At 36.0% G+C, this 21,045-nt stretch overlaps 1 protein-coding gene across 2 annotated transcripts in view; it reads left to right on the forward strand.

The window, feature by feature from the left end:
* Window positions 1–21,045, forward strand: part of LOC145277598 (allene oxide synthase-lipoxygenase protein-like) — a 258,552-nt gene that overhangs the window by 159,256 nt on the left and 78,251 nt on the right. For both annotated transcript variants that reach the window (XM_080129114.1, XM_080129115.1), the window contains exons 4-6: window positions 6,646–6,771; window positions 13,549–13,646; window positions 20,678–20,810. In XM_080129114.1, coding sequence (XP_079985240.1) covers window positions 6,646–6,771; window positions 13,549–13,646; window positions 20,678–20,810 — 357 coding nt within the window. The remainder of the gene's footprint in view (window positions 1–6,645; window positions 6,772–13,548; window positions 13,647–20,677; window positions 20,811–21,045) is intronic.

Raw genomic sequence — 21,045 nt, forward strand, 5'->3', positions numbered from 1 at the left:
ACTTTCATACATACTAGAAGACTTCTGTTGCTATTGGAATTTGTACAAAACTGGTTAACTAGTAGATGGTAAGTAACATAACATGAAAACCGGTTTTCATCAAACGGAAATGAAATCATGTCGTCCTCTTTAGGGCGACAATTTTTTTCGTTCTAATCTAAATTAAAAATGTAACCTTTGTCACAAAGGACAAATTGTAAATAGTGTTTAACTTTATTGGCAAGATATTCATTCAAAATTGTCTTTTCATAGACTTAGGTGCCTTCTTGTATTTGGAAATTACTACAATAACAGTTATGCATGGAAAGGTAAATATAATCAACAACGCTATTGACAACTCGGACATAACTTCCTGTTAATTTTGACAATTATCTTCAAACGAAATAACTCTCATGATTTAGCGACTACATACTGTCAACAAATAATGCTAAAATGACGCAATGATGCGATGTCAGCTTTAAATTATTACATTTGAGTTTATGTCGATTTCTTTACAAAATAAATTAATAAATAAAAAATAATAAGAGCCCTCTACTTGAGCGCATAATTTCCCAAATGCAATTTAATAATAAAAAAAAGCGTACACATATATCGGTAAGATATCCTAAGGGAGACAACTCTTTATTATAAATGTCACGTTCATAAAATCTGTCTTACTTTACGCTTAATACAAATCGCCCGTGTTTGTTGTTCTAACCTAAACTTCATAAATATCTATTTTCTTTCATAATAAGGATGCTTGTATTAATACTAATGCCAATACTATTCATAATATTAGTAGCAGTATCAAGGATAATGCATACAATATGGACACTGGTAATAATATTTCGTATCTATCGTCTTCAGATTAATTTAAAATCATACATCAGTTTGTAATAAACTTTTATTATGAGACGAAAATAATAGTTGGCCAAGTTAAAGGCTTGATCACCAATGAACACACAAAAACTTTGAGTTTGAGGCACCTGACACCCAGTGCAAGGATTCTGCTGGGGACACTTATTATATAATGCGATACAATGAAGGATGTAAATATCTCAACTGGCCCACTTATCTCGAATTAGAATATGGCACACAGTTTTCGCTCACTCTTGATGCTAAGAGGTATAGAACCGCCCAAATTTCCTAGATGCCAGGCGGCTTGTAGAGTAACACATTGTGCATATCTGGCATCAATTTGGTAACACAATTAGAAAACATAAAACATAAAAACCATACTTGAAGTATTAGCACTGACAAAAGTCTAGCCTTTCATCGAAGGATAAACTTACTAAACAAAATTGGGTACTCTTGCATAATTTGACCCGTATCCTCGTGATTTCCCGTCAAGCTCAGATCAGGCGAGACCGGCAATCATCGGTGACAACCGAGCGGCGTAACAGACGCAGTCTAAGGGAAAAAAAGCAAAACAAAACGGAAAAAACCCTTATAATTTTCAAATAATAACAAGAAACCTACCTTAAAAAAACAAATATGTTTATTTAATTTATTGTAGTATTTTCTTTTTATAATTATCAACAAGAAGTTTTTTTGTTTTTTTAAATTTATCTGCAAAAAAGGTTGATTACCGGTATAACTGTTAGGTATAAGTACAATTTTTTGTTTCATTTTATTTTATTTTTGCATAATATTTATCAGCAACAAGTTTTTTTATTTTTTATTTAATTTATCTGGGAAAAAAAGGTTGTTTCACCCGTATAATTGTTAGGTGTAAGTAAAATTTTTTGTTTAATTATTAGTATTATTTTTTTTTAAATCAAAAATATAGATTTTTTTTTTAGTCGGAAACGACTGTTGTACCGGGCAGAATATATATTTTTTATTATTGGAAGGAGGATTTCGGCGTTTCGATTTGGCACTGTGACCAAAAAACCCTCCTAGGATTCTCTCAACGTTATGTTTTCTTCGGTTGAATAAGGATTCGTCAATTTCTACAGTGTGCCCTGGGCCTCCTATCTGCCGTGGATTCCTCAGGAAATACTCCTGACAAATTTCCCTCAGAAAGTTCTTCCAATCCGTGTACGTGTGTTCGGATATAACACCGCATTCTCTCTTAATATTTTTTTAGTGTCGCCATTTCGAAGGCCCATAAATAGATTATTTTTTACTATAGTTGCAATTTCCAAATTGGAACGTGCAAAAAAACGATCATGTGCGCAATGACACTCACTGTCTACACTGACCACTGGTACACCGCCAGGAGAAGCCATCCTTTACGCAATTTCTTTTTTTTTTTAGTAAATATTTATCAGTAGTTACTTTCTTCCAATTCGATTGTCGTCTGCTTACAGTTACAAACTAAAGTCGGATTAGCGTTCAACATTTGAACAACGCTCGGCGGACGCCGATGATTGCCAGTCTCGCCCGATCCGGGCTTGACGGGAAATCACGAGGATCCGGGTCAAATTATGCAAGAGTACCCAAAATTGAAGTTTAATTTTACTATATATTTTAACATCGACATATATCCATCACTTTGAACATACATACAAATTTTTCATAGGATGCAAACATAACATCTAATTCAAAGATACACATGTGTTCTTTACACACGCAAAAAACTTCTTGTTGATTACACTTTAAATGTAAACATAACTACATAAACTTCTGACACATTTATACATATAAAGATAAAATAAAAATAAAAGGATCCCCTAAATTAAAACTGGCTTAGCAATAGAAAACCAAAAATATCTGATTTGCTGTAAAACAAAGCAAATAAATAAACAAACATCTGTAATAAGTTGAATATCGAGTGTAACAGCAATTTCCGAAAGCATATATAAGCAAGAACGATTGTAAATAAAACATACGCCAGCCAAATGACCATGCAATTCTTACAGCTCGTATGTATCATTAAATTTGAAATAATGATAAGGTATAAGGAGAAAGAAAAGACGCTGGTAGAAATAAGTGTCCATGATGATGCTGGGTTAAGCAGAGCCGAGAAGAAGTTAAGGGAACACTAAGATGCTATGAACGACATGCAAAGAAAATGGAATCTTATAAAGATCTACAGCATTCTAGTAATTATGAGCAACCGAAGTTATGAACAAGAATTTCAAATTATCTGTCAAATAAAACTCTACGAACCAAGTGTAAGAAAAATATAAACCATTGCACTTACAGGGACAGTTAGAATCTTTAAACACTATCTCTCGATTAGAATATCTGAGATAGCGGTTGAATTTATGCCATCTGATAGAATACTATATCTTTAACAAAAAACAAGAAAATTAAAAACTATGACTAATAATAATATTAACATGATCAGCTTAAATTTTCCAATTATTACTAATGATATACTAATACAACGTCGAATAATAATTATTCTACTAATAATCATAATTATACCCAGCAAAATACTGACAAGGGACTTTACTAAGTAGATATAAATAAGTCCCTCTTACCATTTTTTAAAAATTTTTAATGGAGAGTAGGACCACTCCGATAAACATTCCTCGCCTGTCCCTGATCTTGTTTGACGGATCCTCGGAAACAGCTGCAAACATGCATCTTAATGAATCTTTGGTTGTCTTTTCAGCAACTTTTATTATCGATGCTTGCTCATTGAAAAGCTTTCGCTGGTCATGGACTAACCCATTCTGATTCCCTCTACTGGCCGACTCTATCCGCTTTCACTTACTCCAGATTCTTGACTCTGTTCGCTCTCTGTCACGTACGGCCTTTGACTGCGCAGATCATCGTATTTTTTCCTAAAACTCTACCTAAAGTCCACGTCACTTGAAAACGGCTTCTACGCAAAACTACGTCAGACCCTAGAGGTCAATCTGTTTTAAATTATTGCTTATGTTCTACATTCTTTAATTTATCAAACGTCTTAACATATATAATTTTCTCTGTAAATATTTATTTTGTCATGATAACATTCTATTTTTACAAACATTACAATGATTATAACAATCGTCAACAAGCAATACTTTCGCCGTTATCCTGCTATATCTTACATTTGATGTTATATGCTCTGGCTTGTTGGAATAAAAAAAAACTGTTTATAACATCTGGAAGGACAACAAAATATTATTAATAAATATTATTTGAGCTGACATTTCTTGGTGCAATTCATAGAGGTTTTAATTTCTAGACTTCCTGTTTGGAATAACTAATCATAAACTTCAGTACAAAAGCGTAGATATTTTTACACATTTAATTATTTTTACTAAGCCTCAAGCACAAGTGTGGTCAATCCAGTGCAGGTGTTTCTCCTTCGATGCTGCGTTGATATCATCTTGTTTTTTCTAAATGAGATCGATTTAAATAGCATTCATTTACAATAATATTAATTTCTCCTCCTTCGATGCTGCGTTGATATCATTTTTTTTCTAAATGAGATCGATTTAAATAGCATTCATTTACAATAATATTAATTTCTCTTCCATATATCTGTCGATATTTTTTCTTTAGTCCTCACTTATACTTCCAAACTATACGCATGCTATATATACTGACATATTTCTTTTTTATTTTGTTTTTGATACAACCACAACTAGGATACGCGTCTCCGTTATTTTCGAAAAAATTGGAGACATTTACAAATTTGACTGTTACAGAATTCGCGGTTCTTTCGTCTGGATTTATCTTCTATTGCAATTCAATCATACCAACGATGAGAATTTTCTGTTACATAAGGGGTGTTCATATTAGAGGGAGGAATATTATATCGAGTACATTCTGATACAGAGACGGAGCACATTTGAAAGAGACATGTAATACATTTCGTATGAGGGAGATAGAAAGAAGAGGAGAGGATATTTATACATTTTACAGTGTGTGAATCTTATTACATATATTTTCTTAACACATATTTTAGAGATGAGGGATCGATTCTTTTATCACACGAGGGGACAGTCATTATTTCTTGATAGCTGAGGGATACACATTTCTTAAATGATGTGACACATTACTTAGATGGGTTATACACAAAGTTCATTATACAAATACAATTTGACTTTACCTTCGTTTCGGTAGAATGACACAACGCAAGACGGCAGTTACAAAATGATGAAGTTCCTTTATTTCTTGACCGGTCAATAATTTCACATCAAGGAATTCAAAGTCCTACATAATTTCAACTTCTAACATTTCGCTTCCAAAGGGAGATTCTTTCTGACTCATATCAGCTCTGTCTGTTCCTCTCTCTCCGACCCTCTCTCTGTCTGTTTGACTCACTAAAACTCCAACTATATTGAGAACTTCTCTCTTAGCCATGACGTCATTGCATGGCCAACAACGTGAATCTGAACTCACATGCCTGTTCACACATCTCCAACAAGAATTCTCTAACCTATTTTTTTTCGACTAACCTATTTTTCAATATGTTTAACATTTTCTATTGTTCGTTTTCAAATTCCGTATTTTAATTTCATTTTCATAAATAACATTTCTAAACAACGAATTCCTGCTATTTATTTTAAACCCTCCTAAACCTAGCTTCCCAGGTTCGAATTCTCGGACTATCCTATCTCATTTTTACTTACAAGAACAGGAGACCTGTTCTCGTAACACTTCTTTATTTCCTTCAATATTGAAAATATTTTCAAATTTCTCCCAGCAATAGACACATAGATTCACTACTTTGTGGATGTCTTGAAACACTGGTCAGAGTCCTGAAAAGAGGATAATCTAGAACTGCAACACCTTTCCAGTAACTCCTGTACTTGTGCTGGCTCCGACCGTATTGGCTTGCTTTTCCGTCTGACTGTCTGCAACGCCGAAAGGGGGGCTGGTAACTGAACAAACCTCTGTCGCTTTATCACCCGCTCAGGCTTGCATTCAGAGAAACAGTACCAGCTAGACTTTACAGCCACAGTGTTGTCTCACGAGAGAGAAGGTTGCCACCATAATTTCATTTAAAATTACACTTGTATTCCTTTGTTAAAGAAGTTTACGTTTTACTCGAGTGTGTTGTTCAAGTAGATTCTACCGTTTTCATTGCATGAATAAGTATCACTAAACTTGAATAAAATATCTGTTATCGACTCATTTTGAGTTGCTTAAATTTTGTGATACGTCTCTCAAAGGTCAAGGTCACAGAAAAGGTGAAAGTCACACTTTTGGCGATAATTTTGGCTCAGTTGAAAGTAGCAATTCGTTACATTGCTCATATTGTAGACAATAATTACCTGCATCTATAACCATGCCTTAAAATGCTTCAGTGAAAAATTGAATCAATGTCGATATTTTAATAAAATGTAAATTTCCATTTTCTTTTTTTTTTTTTTTTTTTTTCAGAATTTTATGTATGTGTCGTATGCTCACTAATCCTCAATTATCAAAGAGTTATTAACGTTTACATGCTAAAATTTAGTTTTTGTTTTGAAGTTTTTGTTTTCTTTGCTTTGGCTTTTTTTATTTTCTCAATCAATTGTCCCCAACAACCGAACAGTATTATAACACCCTTAGCATGTTTTAATTTTCCACATTGCTATTTAATTTAAACGAATAAAATTGTAACTTATTGGACAGGAACGAAATGTTTTTATTTTATTTATCATGGAAATGAAATCAGTTAAGTTTACGAAATTCAGCTAATGTAGGACTGATTTAATTTGTATGATTTTAAAACTATTTCAAAAGACGTTTATGAATTTTAAATTGTTTATTTTTTGTCTTTTTGTTTTGCAGAGAAATTTGGTTTTCAGTAAAATTGAACATTTACTTCTGAACTTAAAGGCGAAAATTTTTGTCAATGATTGGACTTCGTTGGATGACATCGATAAGGTTTACGACAATGAAAGAGAAAAACCAGCGGTAAGTACATGCATACAAAGTGTCTTCAATAAGTTTCCAGACTTATTTTGTACAGGCATTGAAAATTGTTGTAGACTCTTGAAAATTCAGTATGTTTTTGATATACATTTTATAAAAGGATTGGCCAATTTTTTATGATTTAAGATTCAAATAACAGCTACAGCAGAAATTGGAATACACTCTACTAAAGCCTGATTGTCACAACTGGTAAATTTCAAAAAGGCGATCTGGACATGAAGACATTTTAGAAGGACGATATGCAATGAAATTTTGTTTTTATACTTCGAAAAAATGCAGCAGACACGTATGGAATGCTTCAGAATGCGTTTGCACCATCTTGGACGAATCGAGCATCAGTTTTGAGTGGCATAAAATATTCAAAGAAGGCGGGAAACCTGTTAGGGATGATGAGAAGTGTGGGAGGAGTAAGAAAATCAGAACACCAGAGTTGATTGGACAAAATAAAGAATTTCATGGATAAAGACTGGCATGTGTCTATAGAGACGATAAGTGCATCATTTGATGTCAGTGTAGGAACTGTACACACAATTATTCGCAAAGAATTGAAGATGCGGAATATTTGTGCGAAGTTGCCAGAAGGGTGCTCAGAGAAGATCAGAAAAAAGACGTTGTCATAACTTAGATGGGTATCAAGACAGTTCCTCGTCTCCTTATAGTCCAGACCTTCGTCCCTGTAACTTTGATTATTCCCTAATCTGAAAGAAAACCTTAGAGGATGTCGTTATGAGACAACTGAGAAAAAGAAAGGAGCTGTGACACAAGAAGACTTCTATGGGACCTTCCAGAAGTTGTTGGAACGGTACAAGTGCATTGCAGCCGGAGAAGATTACTTCGAAGCGGCCTTCAGTTTTATGAATGTACTTACAAAAAGTGCCCAGCCGAAAAAGTCTGGAAACTTATTGAAGGACTCTTGTATATATTTAAGTCGTTCACCAGTTTTTAGTAGGTGTTGGTGACCAGTTTTGGGGTTTTGCGTTTAGGTGATTTGTAATAGACGTATTTTGGGGATTCAGAGAAATATTTTCAGTGAAAAATGTTTGTCGTGTTTATAATGAAATGTGGGAATAGGAGACATGTGATACGGTAAAAAGAAAATAATAGATTCAGAAGATTCAAATTCATAAAAGAGATATTCTATATTTGTTTAAAATGGAAGTTTGCAGTAATAGAAAAGCATACACTGTTCGTAAATATCCTTAGAGTTCTTGTAAAAACATAAGGGGATCATTCTTAGAACTGCACGCCTGTGGAATTGTCTTCCGTTTTCCTGCTTTCCGGCTGACTACAATATGGTTGTCTTCAAGTCTAACGTAAATAAGTTCTTGATGAGCCGTTCCATATAAGTTATCAACTTTACCAAATTTACATTACTAATGATTACTATAATGTCCAATTTCTACTGTACACTCTTTAACCCTTATCCTTGAGTGGCCTCTTGGCCTTAATAATGTAGTGATGCCTATGTAAAAAAAAAAATTAGCTGACACATTAAAGAAGTATGAATCAATTAAGAGTCGTGTGTTTCAAGGATAAGGAAAAAACTTTTTTCGAAGCTTCTCTGCTCATTTACACGAATTGTAATTCATTAAATTGGGTATAAGAGTCAATGTTCATTTTGTATTAGAAAATATTTCAATGGTAAAGATTGGACATATTTCAAGTGATAAGTAGTTTTCGTGGACAGACGATATTAAGAGATTCAAGCAGTCATTGTGTATCTCTGTGTATTCGCTAATGTTTGTAAGTATGCTAGTGGACAGAGATGTGGTAGAAGGAAGCTCCCACAATGAGGCGCCTTGTGACACCGATCCGTAGACTGAGGTCAACTGGGTTCCATTGGTTTATAAAAAAAATCTGTTAAAGCGACCGAAATGGTTACCAGAAAGATTTCGACTAAATTCAGAAAATTTTCTGATTAGTAAAAATATAATCATTTGTTCGTATCCAAGATAGTGTATGCACAGACGATGTGCGCACAAGCGCGTTTGCGCATTTTGATTTTTTACGCCGATGCGTATACATCGACTACTACATATCTATCTATCTATTTATCTATCTATCTATCTATCTATCTATCTATCTATAAAAGTGAGCGTGTATGTGTGTCTATCTGTGTGTCTGTCTGTGTACATTTCCATACGCAATAACTTTGTCAATTTTCAGTCTACAGACTCGAAATTTGATATACAGGGTACGGTGATTTGTGAAAATCTTTTTAATCGGTTTTCGGCCAGAAATTTTGCGACTAAGGGGTCCAAGTTCAACGATTTGACATTTGAAAACGCTACCAAACTCCTCCGCCAATTTTGAGTCTAAACACTTAAAATTTTAGATATAGGTTCCTTGGACATGGATCTAACTTAATAACTTAATGGGAGTTCAAAAGAATAAATGTTAAAGGGTCATAATAGGGGTCAAAGTTAAAAAATGGACCGCTTTTTTTTTGCTCAACATACACCTCCAAATACCCGGGCAACGCCGGGCACCCATGCTTGTTAAATATAACATAGAAAAGCCAATGTCAAAATGACCCAGATCAGATAAGGTTAAAAGGCGCCAAAAATATAGGTTTATCTATATATCTATAAAAGTGAAAGTGTCTGTTTGTCTGTGTATCTGTGTATCTGTGTACATTTTCCTACGCAATAACTCTGTTAATTTTTAGTCTACAGACTCGAAATTTGATATACAGGGTACTGAGATTTGGGAAAATCTATATGATCGGTTTTCGGCCAGAAATAAGGCGATTAAGGTGTCCAAGTTCAACGATTTGACCTTACTGAGATTTGGGAACATCTCTGTGATCAATTTTCAACCAGAAATTTGGCTGTTAAGGGGTCAAAGTTCAACGATGTGACTTTTGAAAACTCGACCAAACTCCTTCGACAATTTTGGGTCTAAACACATGAAATTTTAGATATAGGTTCCTTGGACGTGGATCTAGCTTAATAACTTGATTTGAGCCCAAAACAAATTTTAAGGTGTCCTAATAGGGGTCAAACTTTTTTAAAAATTGACCTCTGCAGTCTCTAACAAATTACTTAGACAATTTCTGGTCTAAACATTTGAAATTTTACATAACAGGTATTCAGAGATAGGACAAGCTTTTTAATCGGTTTGGGTCGAAAATTTTTAGTTACCAATATATAAATGTATGTATGTATGTTTGCATGTGTGCCTAAAACTTTCGACAGAGGCGACGGATTTTACCAAGATCAGTATCGTTTTAAAGTTCGATCTTTCAGACGACAAATATCGAAAAATAATTAATATCTTTACCTTTAACTGGGAACTTTTCTACAGGGGGAGGGGTCGCTGTTTTCGCCGATATTTTTGAAAGTCATCCTCTCCTTTCGATTGCCTAGCCTTAATTTAAACCTTCGTCACTTCCGGTTTGGCGGTGGTCGTAACAGCAAAGACATCAGGCTTTTTTCCCGTTCTTTTCCTCCTTCGCGGTACGGGTTCGAGCCTGCCTTCCTACTACCACTTTTTTTTTTTTTTGCTCAGCATACACATCCAAACACCCGGGCGACGCCGGGCTGAAATGCTAGTATATCCATAAAAGTGAAAGTGTCTGTCTGTCTGTCTGTACATTTCCCTACACAATAACTCTGTCAATTTTCAGTCTACAGACTCTAAATTTGATATACAGGGTATTGAGATTTGGTAAAATCTTTGTAATTAGCTATCGGCCAGAAATTTGGCTTTTAAGGGGTCAAAGTTCAACGATTTGACCTTTGAGAACTCTACCAAGCTCCTCCGACAATTTTGGGTCTAAACACTTGAAATTTTAGATATAGGTTCCTTGGAATGTTAAGGTGTCATAATAGGGGTCAAAGTCTTAAAAAGATTTGACCGCTGCGGTCTCTACCAAATTACTCAGACAATTTCTGGTCTAAATATTTGAAATTTTACATAAAGGGTATTCAGAAACCAGGCCAGCTTTTTAATCGGTTTGGGTCGAAAATTTGAGCTACCAATATATTAATGTATGTATGTTTGCATGTCTGCCTAAAACTTTCGACAGAGGTGACGGGTTTTCACAAGATCAGTATCGTTTTGAAGTTGCACCCTTCAGACGACAAATACCGAAAAATTGGCTAAAAACATTAATTTCTTCACCTCAACTGGGCACTTTAATACAGGGAGGGGTCGCCTTTTTCGCCGATATTTTCGAAAGTCAACCCCTCTTTTCGATTGCCTAGCCTTAATTTAAACCTACGTCACTTCCTGTGTGGCGGTGGTCGTAACAGCAAAGGCGTCACGTTTTTCCCACCGTTCTTTTCATCCTTTTTATTTTGTTCAACACACACCTCCAAACACCCGGGCAACGCCGGGCACTCATGCTAGTACATGTATAAACTTAATGTGCGTGTTTAAGTGTACCGTGTAAAAAAAAAAAAAAAAGGTTAAAGAATCTACATAAAATCTAAAAATGCATCGAAACGTAAAATTAATGAGGAAATATTAACGAATTTCTAAGAGTACGCGTAAGAGGGCTATTGGGAAAATTTCACCCGGGTGGGGAGGGGGAGAAGGCGAGTTTTTCAGTCATAATTTAGAAAGAAAACGTATTTTGTCTGCTCGTCAATTCTTTAAATAATATTAAACGCTTCTTCAACTTCACTTTGGACTAGGAAAAGGGTGACAAGAATCTTAGAAAAGGTGGTTTGAGTAGTTCTCTGGAGATATCCCTAATTTTATTTAGGTGGTTTAAGTAACGCTATAAACGGGAGAAATGCATGCAATATTACAGTTTTACATATCGTAATTGATATATAGTATGTCTGATTTATTACCTCCTACCCCTTTGTCCAACCATTCCCCAACCCAATCCTTTTTGTTTCTATACACCGCCCTCCTCCATCTCTGTGAGCCACTAACACCATTTTCCACTTTTTGTCTAATGATTTCCTAGTACATCCCTTTTCTAATCACTATAACCTTATGAGCGCCTTTCTTTTTTCTCTTCTTTTTCTTCTTCCTTTTATATTTTTTCTCCTGTCCTTATTTTTTAAATGACTAGAGTATATATGTCACATGACCTCTCTCTTTACATTTTTAAATATTTTATTTAAAGTAAACAGAATATTTTCTTTGTTTATTTCGAGGACTTGTTTCTTCTGTGAAAATCAACGGTTTATAAAGTCTCTTAACAATGGATTGTGGTTTTAACCGACCATCCGTCCAAAACATTAGCATGTCCAGTCTCGCGACTATGCAAATTTTTTTATATAAATAAAAATATATCTTCCTCTATTTTTATTGAGCACTCAATATAACTTGTTAAATTCATTGGTAATCTTTAATACCTTAAACCTGGTATATATATATATATATATATATATATATATATATATATATATATATATATATATATATATATATATATATATAGTAATTTATAAAATATATATGGCAACACTGAATATTCGGCGTTTCATCCAGTCTAGGATTCGTCAGCCTGACGAATCCTAGAGTGGATGAAACGCCGAATATTCAGTGCAGCTTAATCGCCATATATATTTTATAAATTACTAACTAGCTCTACCTACGTATTGAGCACTTTTGAAGTAAATACTTAAAGTTTACGCATAAATCTATACTTTCGTATATTAATTTTATGTGAGTAAATGAAGTAGTTATATATATATATATATATATATATATATATATATATATATGTATATGTATATATACATATATAGCCAGTAGAGTTTAGTTTCCTAGAAGTACATCCAATGAAAAAACATGTGTCTACCAAAATAATGCTCAATGAGTGAACAGAGCAGGTATATTAATTTTATTTATACAAACATTAATGGCTACATATGTGCATACATGTTTCTGTAATCACCCGCGTTGGGGGATTACGTCTTCAGGCCAAGAATTACCGTCGAAAGTAACGACGGTAATTCTTGGCCTGAAGACGTAATCCCCCAACGCGGGTGATTACAGAAACATGTATGCACATATGTAGCCGTTAATGTTTGTATAAATAAAATTAATATATATAGACATACACTATTACTTTCTATTAATTTACTATATATATTATTAACGATTCCCATATCCTGTTAAATTCTATACTAAATCGTCTTAGTAATTGATTCTCACCCGACATATACGCTGCTTCTTCCTGTCATCTTATTCCCACAGTTCTCTAAATAAATCGTCAAATAAGGGTAAATGATTTTTTCTATATTTTCAGTGATACTCATTTTTAAATTTTTTTCCATGTATTGCAGCTTTTCGATATTTTTATAACCGTACTTCAGTGGATGACATGTCTCGACGTTGTTTAGTTTTTACACAGGATCTCATTCGCACTGTTCTTAGGTATAGTTTCTTCTGTAAGGGGGCTTGGTACGCACAAAATGCATCCGAATACTGTCCTGATATCATATAGATGGTATTTTACCCCGACAATCCCTTCATGTAGTGTATACAAACTGTGATGAGGTTTTTGTCCTTTGGTGTCTGATTCTTCTTGAAGCTAATTGTTTCGGTGGAGGTTTTCTCCTGAGTTGTCCATCTCTTCTTGATATCCATTGCTATTACTACATGTTGCTTTTTGCTTCGCGCGTCACATATGATCCCTTTTTTATATTATATAGATGATGGGAGTGTAGGTACTGTTCAGTAAATAATGCGAATAACTTAATTCTCATGTCAAAAATTTAGAAACATAAAAAATGGTTGGTTCATTTTTTAAAACTTATTTTTTATTGATTTTTACTTGTTTTCTTTTCGTAGTCAGCAGACTACTGGAGAGAAGATGATTGGTTCGGTAACCAACGTTTGGTCGGATGTAACCCAGCTTTGATTACCCTGTGCACGGAAATTCCAGAAAAGTAAGTTATACTCATCCGATTTTATAATAACTATTGGCTCATATGGAGCTTTTTTTTTACATGGGGGTCACCACTTATCAAGGCACGGAAGCCACTCAGGGATAAGGGTTATTGCGTGTACACTAATCAATGAGATAGTATTGTAGTAATCATTAGTATTGGAGATTTGATAGTGTCTTACTTAAGGGAGCGGTTTAACAGGAATTTGTTTATGTTGGATTTGAAGACCTCCAAGTTGTATTCAGGTTGGAAACAGGCGAACGGAAGAGAGTTCCACAAGCGTGCACTTCTGAGAAAGAAGCTCTGCTCATGAAATCTACGTTTGGATTTAGGCACAGATAAAGAGCGGGGGAAATTATTGACATTAGTTTCAGCCAGACGGGTGTTTCTCGTGAAAGATTTGCGAGGGGGGGGGACGAGAGATTGGAGCTCAGACGAGCACTTGCCATGGAAATAACGATAATACAAAGACAGGCTCGCAACGTCTCTTTTGTGGGAGAGAGGTTGCAGGGAAGAGAAAAGGGCATCCCCCACCAAACCACGGTCTATTTTGTACTCTGTCAAGACAGGATAGGCTGTTTTTAGCAGCTCCTGTCCAGATGTGGCAGCATTACTCCATCCTTGGAGGTACTTGGCTTTTATACAGATAGAGAATTGCATCAGTAGTGAGATATCTTCTGGAGCGGTAGAAGGATCCCACCATTTTCCCAGCGTCCCTGGCAACAGATTTAATGTACGTGTTCCATTTCCGATCAGGAGTAAAGGTCAAACCCAGAAGCTTGTCAAAACATGGAGCCTCTCCAAGACGAGAGCCATCCATGTGAATGTTAGCCGAAGGATGAGCAGGCAGGATGTGGTCAATTTTTCTCAGATATGCTCTTAAAGATAGTTACCCCACTGTTGTGGGGGCGATAGAGGGCAAATATAAATGCAGTGGTGTAAGCTAGTGCAACCCGGAAGCACATATAAGGTAAATTAGGGTCTTCTCTGGAGATATCCCTACCACATGGAAAGCCATATTCGATGTAGCCACATATTTCATGCCCATGGCGATTTTGGGGGTCAGATTTAGATGTTAAGTTAGAGTATCCTTTAATTATGAATTCGTCTAGAGAAGTGGTTGGCCCTATGCCAGTTTCACTTAGAAAGAATATGCCCGGTTTCGTCTCCTGTAGTGTTTCAACCTCTGGAAGGTTGGAACGTAGACCCCTTTCACACAAATCATCAAAGATCTGATTGAAAACCTTCGATAGCATTTGCAAATGAATTTGGTATCACTTTTTTTTGGGGGGGAGGGCGGTGATGAGACAATGGTAGGGGATGCTTGATGGGGGTGTAGAACTCGTACATATGCAGCTTCAGTGTTCTTCATTCCCTGTAACGCTTCTTCATCCGTTTTCATTATCGTTAGTTGTTGTATTCCTATGATTGCAATTTCTGCCATTCTTTTTTCAAAGTTTTTCGGAATTGTTCCTTGTGCTCCTACTATTATAGGTATTATTTTGATTTTCTTCATCATCGAAATACTTTTAACTCTCTGACCAGCTCTGTGTATTTGCTCCGTTTCTCCTTTTCTTTCATACCCCCACCCTATAGTTAGCTGGGACAGCAAAGTCTACAATTTGACAGAATTTTTCTTTCTTGTTAATTATTACGACATCTGGTGTTCTTGCTTGGATGGGTTTGTCCGTCTGTAGGTCCATGTCCCATAGGATTTTGTGGTTTTCGTTTTCGAGTACCGTTGGGGGTTTATGCTTGTACAATTTGTCTGTATGTTCAAAATGCAGCGGTTTGCACAATTCCCAGTGCACCGCCCTCCCCACTTGATCGTTCCTGTTTTTTTGTATTCCTTTTGCACCAGTTTGCTGCATTCACTTACTATATGGTTTATCCTTTAGTCTCTTTGCCCACAGAGTCTGCATTTGCTGTTTTTTTTTGTTTTATCGAGCTTTGCTTTGATATGGTTGGTTCTTATCGAGTTATCTTGTGCTGCAGTTATTAGAGATTCAGTTTCTCGGTTTATATGTCCTTTTCGCATCCATGTCCAGGTGTTTTCGTTATTCTCATCTTTTGTCATTCTTATGAACATTCCATGGAGTTGTTTCTCTTCTCATTTTTCTTTTCTCGTTTGTTATTTGTCTCTGTTTTCTGTTTTGTTGATTTTTTTCATTGTCTCTCGCTGCTATAATTACCCTTTCGCTAATTTGCATTGTGTATTTTTCTAGTTCTTTTTTTTTGTCATTCACACAGTCTTCTATGCAGATTAGTCCTCTCCCGCCGCCTTTCGTTTTCACGTTGAGCCTGCCAATATCGTCCTTGGGGTGTAGTGCATTATGCAGGGTCATGAGTTTCCTAGTCTTCTGGTCAAGCTGTCTCGGTTCTTCTTTTGTCCACCGTATAAACGGTCCAGAGTATCTTACTAATGATACTGCCCATGTATTTATACCTTTTATTAGGTTTCTGCTATCTAATTTCGTTTCCAGGAGTTTTCTTGTTCTCCTGGGGTATTCCTTTCCAATTCTCTTTCATTTCTGTTACTTTGATGGTGTCCGCTTCCAGAATCCCCAAGTATTTATAGTCGTCTTGTTTCTCTAGTGCCCCCATCTCCGTTTGGTTTGGTAGTTCCATGCCTTCTGCAGTTTCCAGTTTTTCCTTTCTTATAATTAGTAGTGCGCACTTTTCCATTCCAAATTCCATTGGATATCTTGGCTGAAGATCCTGGTAGTGTTAATTAGTGTCTCTAGCTCCCTTTCAATCCTTGCAAAAGTTTCAAATCGTCCATGTACATCAGGTGGTTCATTTTTTTACTCTGTATTGGAGGACTTGTATACAGCTAGGCACTTTCTCAAAATGCTATTCAGGGGCATCATAGCTATGATGAACAGTACTGGTGATAGTGAGTCTTTTTGTAAGATGCCTCTTTGTAGGTTAATTTCTGTTATGTGTTGTCCATCAACTGTCAATTCCAGCCTCCATGTTTTCATTGCATTTTCTATTACGTTGGTGATCTCGCTTGGTATTTTATACATTTTTAGGCATTCTATTATCCATGCTTGGAGATCCTGTCGTACGCAATTTTTTGTAGTCGATCCATGCCATGGCTAAATCCTTTCTCCTTCTTTTTACCGCCTTTAGGATCGTTTGATCTATATATAGCAGATCATGTGTTCCTCTTTTTCCTTTTTGGCATTTTTTCTGTTCCTCGGGGATGAGTCCACGATTATGCAGGGAGTCGTAGATTTGTTCCCTCAGTTGTGTTGTCAGTATTTTCCATATAGTGGGTAAGCACGTGATCAGCCAATAGTTGCTGGGGACGGTTCCTTTCTCTGTATTCTTCTGTAGCAGGGTGGTTTTACCTTTTGTCATCCAGTCTGGCACGCTTGCTTCCTGTATACATCTTCTCACGTTTTGGGTTTGGCTTTCGTGTAAGGTTGTTAATTTTTTTAACCACTGTGCATGTATCCCGTCGTGCCCTGTTGCTCTCCAGTTTGCCATTTTTCCTATGGTTTTCTTTAGGATTTCATTCACTGTTCCTTCTTCTATTTGTTGTAACTCTTCTTTCGTGTCTTTCAGCCATTCGGCATTTCTATTGTGATCTCGTCGTCCTTCCCATATTTTACTCCAGTAGTTTGGTTTCTGTCGGATTTGGTTGTTCCGTTTTTATTCTCTTCCGTTCAGATTCTGGTAATTCTTTCATTAGTATTTTAAACTAAGTTCTGTTTTGTTTTCATTGTTCAGATTTAGATCAATATCGTCTCAATCTCGCTTATTTTGCCTTTATTTTTTGGTCCAGTTTTTCATGTGTCTTGTTTAGCCTCTCCCTGTCAATTTTGGATTCTTTTTTATGTTTGTGTATTTGAGTTTCTAGTCTTATTTCCCATCCATTTTGTCGGTCCACTTGTCTCCGGTTGTTTTTCTGATTTGAAATTCACACTTACCATTTTGACGCCTGCGTAAATTAGGTTGTTTAAGTCTATAATTGTATCTGTTGGGATGTGTGGGAATTGTTAACCTTTTCTGTTTCTGTTTTTAATTTCTTCTGCTCTTGGTTCCTTAACGATGGGAGCTTTGTTTTTACCTGGTTCATGAACTGTATTATTTTATTTATTTCATCTGCTTCATTCTCTGTTAGTTCTGTTTCATTGTTTTCGGTTTCCACGTTTGTAGAGTTCGGTCTTTGTAGGTCCTCGGTCTTTGGCGTTTTTTTTCTTGTGGGGCTTCAACTTATGGGTTTTTATGTGCAGTTCTATTGGTGGATGCTTCTTGTTCAATTTCATCATTTGTTTTTCTCTGTATTTTTTCTGTTAGTTATAATTTAGAGAGCCAACCATTCTAGAATATCAGTCTTGCTTGGTCCGCAATTCTTTGTTCTGTCGTATGGTAGTCACTGGGCAGGCCCCATATTCTTTCATTCGTTTCCGATAGCCTCCATATCTATATTTAGGATGATTTCTATAATAGCATTCCATTACGAGTCTACTCTCTTTTGTTGTCCATTTCTCTCCGTTTGTTTTCTATTTTGATGGTTACCATTGCTGTGCTGTGTTTGTTCGGTATCATTTTGTTCTCTGAAATTAGAGGTTATACTTACCTGTTGTTGTTGTTATTATTATTATTATTAATGTTTTTGCTGTTGTTATTATTGTCGTTGTTGTTGTTGTAGAGTAGTCTCAACTTTCGGATGTTTTTAGTTGGACTTTTTCCATTGAACATCAGATCAATTCCTTTGACTTCAGACATTCAAGCTATCTCTTCACACTTTCACTGTTCCCAACAGGCAAACCTTTTGTAAAATTGGAAAAGAAATTGTCTTGTCAATCTGATTAAGCCATTTTTGGTGACTTTTTGTTATGGTCCCAAGCGTTTAGATTACAATGGGAATCACCTTGACTTCTTTACATATCCAGAGTCTAACTAATTCCCATTTCAGATTTTGGTATTTTTTTTTTCGTATTCCTTCTCTCGCACTCTGGTATCGAAAGGACAGGCTACGCCAATCATTGGGCAAGTTCTCTTGTTTTTGTTTAGTAAAATTATGTCGGGTCTGGAGTCTTCAAGAACCTTATCAGTCTGTATGCGCATATCCCAAAGAAGTTTGACATTGTCGTTTTCCCTGAACCACTTTTATTTTTATTTTTATTTCTATTCGTCTTTTTCTTCTTATTATTGACTCATTAGGGGTAGTCACACAAGCCATCATCAAAGATTGCTTATTGTGAACTTGTGGTGTTGCCTGGAGTCTGAGTGACAACAAGTCTCCCCAGACTTCAATAACATTTGCGAAAATTTGCGTTATTGCAATAGCGGCTTACCAATATTATTATTATTATTATTATTGTTATAATTAAGATAATGGCAATGGTTTAGCGTTGGGTATCTGGCTATGAACACTGAAGCCTTTGTACAGCACAAGAGCAGGCACCTGGAACACAACTGTTCAAGAGATTGCTTAAAGAGATGATGCAACAAAATGCTGGATTTGTGGAAAGTTTTCTGGGTCTGTTGCACACTTTGCAGCAGGGTATAGTGGATTCGCTCAGCAAGTACGACCGCGTGGGGCTTAGGATATATTGAGAGGTTTGTCGGAAGTTTTGAGCGACGTGTGCTGAGAAGTGGTTTGAGAAAGTTCCTGATAAAGTGAGGTATGTAGAACAAACAAGCAATTGAAACATAATCGTCAGAATTTGGTAGTCATTGACAAGGTCTCAAAGAGGTAGCAAATCGTCGACTTTTCACTGCAATGAATGTGACAGAGAAGGAGAATGAAAAGTGTGGCAATTATACTTCGTTGGCCTTGCAGGTAAGATATATACATGAGGTACGAACTCAAGCAATCCCCTTGGTAGCTGGAACGCTAGATGTAGTATTAAGTTTTCTGGAAGGGCATCTGAAAACACACACACACACACACAAACTATGAATTTCCAATGTGTTGGACGATCTTCAAACATCTAATCTTGTAGGTATCATCAATATCCTTAAGAAGATTCTCGTTCTTTGAAGCTCTTGGTTTGAATCCGAGATTGAAGGAGAGTTCTCTAAGTAGAATTCCATCTCCTTTCAGGGAAATGTTATTACACGAAATAAGAATTATTATGCTCACATGAAGTTCTCGCACTGGTCTTCATCAGAGACAGCTCAATGACAAGAAATAGAAGTGTTACCTGGAGTCTGGGTGACAATTAGTCTCCACAGATTGCCATTATTCTCCATCTCTTTCGAAAACCATTGCAGATTAATTAGCATTATTGCGACAATCGCTTGCCATTGACTTGCTTTCAATGACCATTAGTCTTCTGTGAGGTTTGACTGGCAATAGCCTCTTTAGGGTTCTATCTGTTTCGCACTTATCCAATGCATGTCTGGTTAGCCACTGCTCTCAGAATCTGACTTTGAGGTCAATTTCCAGTGACGGTCGGCGTGAGAACCGATTTGATGGAAATTTGCTTCGATACGACTAGATAGGCTAGATCGGCGGACTTTTCTTGTTATAACAGAATAAACAGAATCTCTTGTTAAACGCTGTCCCCGTGTAGGGGATCAGACCAAACTGACATGTTCTGAAAGTTGTTCTTGGTAACCAAAATAATCTTTGAAATTTTATTTTATTTATTTGGGGCGGGGGGTCCTTTCGTGATCGGAAAGGCTTAACACGGGGTTAACCTCTATTAATAGCGCCAGACCTGATATAACATTTAGGTTATAACCACCATTTCGGGTTATATTTGCGACCAGAATAACCGTTGACCTTTTTGGAGGCGTTCTGTGATCGGAAAGGTTTAACATAAACTCATATACCAATGTACCTCCCCAAGTGGGGTGCGTCGAATTATAACTGCGTTAATCAATAATCGTAATCGTAACTGGTCGGATACAGGTGTGTGTTAAAGGTGATAATACACGTGCAAATACGCATCAGCTTATATAAATTTTGAATTATTTGTTCAAAAATATTTCAACAGTTGTAATCTCTCACACGATTAGATTTTTTTTCAACGTTTCGCTCTGATATTGTCTTTTATTTTTTTAAGTTTCGGTGTGACAGAAGAAATGATGGAACCGGTTCTGCTCAAAGAAACCCTGGCGAGTCTCATTGAAAAGAAACGACTATTCTACACAGATTTAGCAGTAGTTGATGGCTTGAAGCATAACAAAGATTTTGAGGTTAGTTGAATGCATACATTCACACACGTATATATATACTTCATATATATAATGTTTTTATACAGTGGGCGCAAGAAGTAACCGATACAAAGCAAATTCAAAGTGATTTATTTTTATTAAACAAAACTGTGGTTAGAAGCAAGAAAGACAAGTCTTACCGTGGGTGCTCAGCGAGTAAGTTCAGGCGTAAAAAAGGAAGAACAAACATGGCAGCCAGCATTTTTATTTCGTCCGT

The sequence above is a fragment of the Euprymna scolopes genome, chromosome 6 (assembly GCF_053919585.1).
Source record: "Euprymna scolopes isolate OS-2025 chromosome 6, ASM5391958v1, whole genome shotgun sequence".
NCBI classification, from domain to species: domain Eukaryota; kingdom Metazoa; phylum Mollusca; class Cephalopoda; order Sepiida; family Sepiolidae; genus Euprymna; species Euprymna scolopes.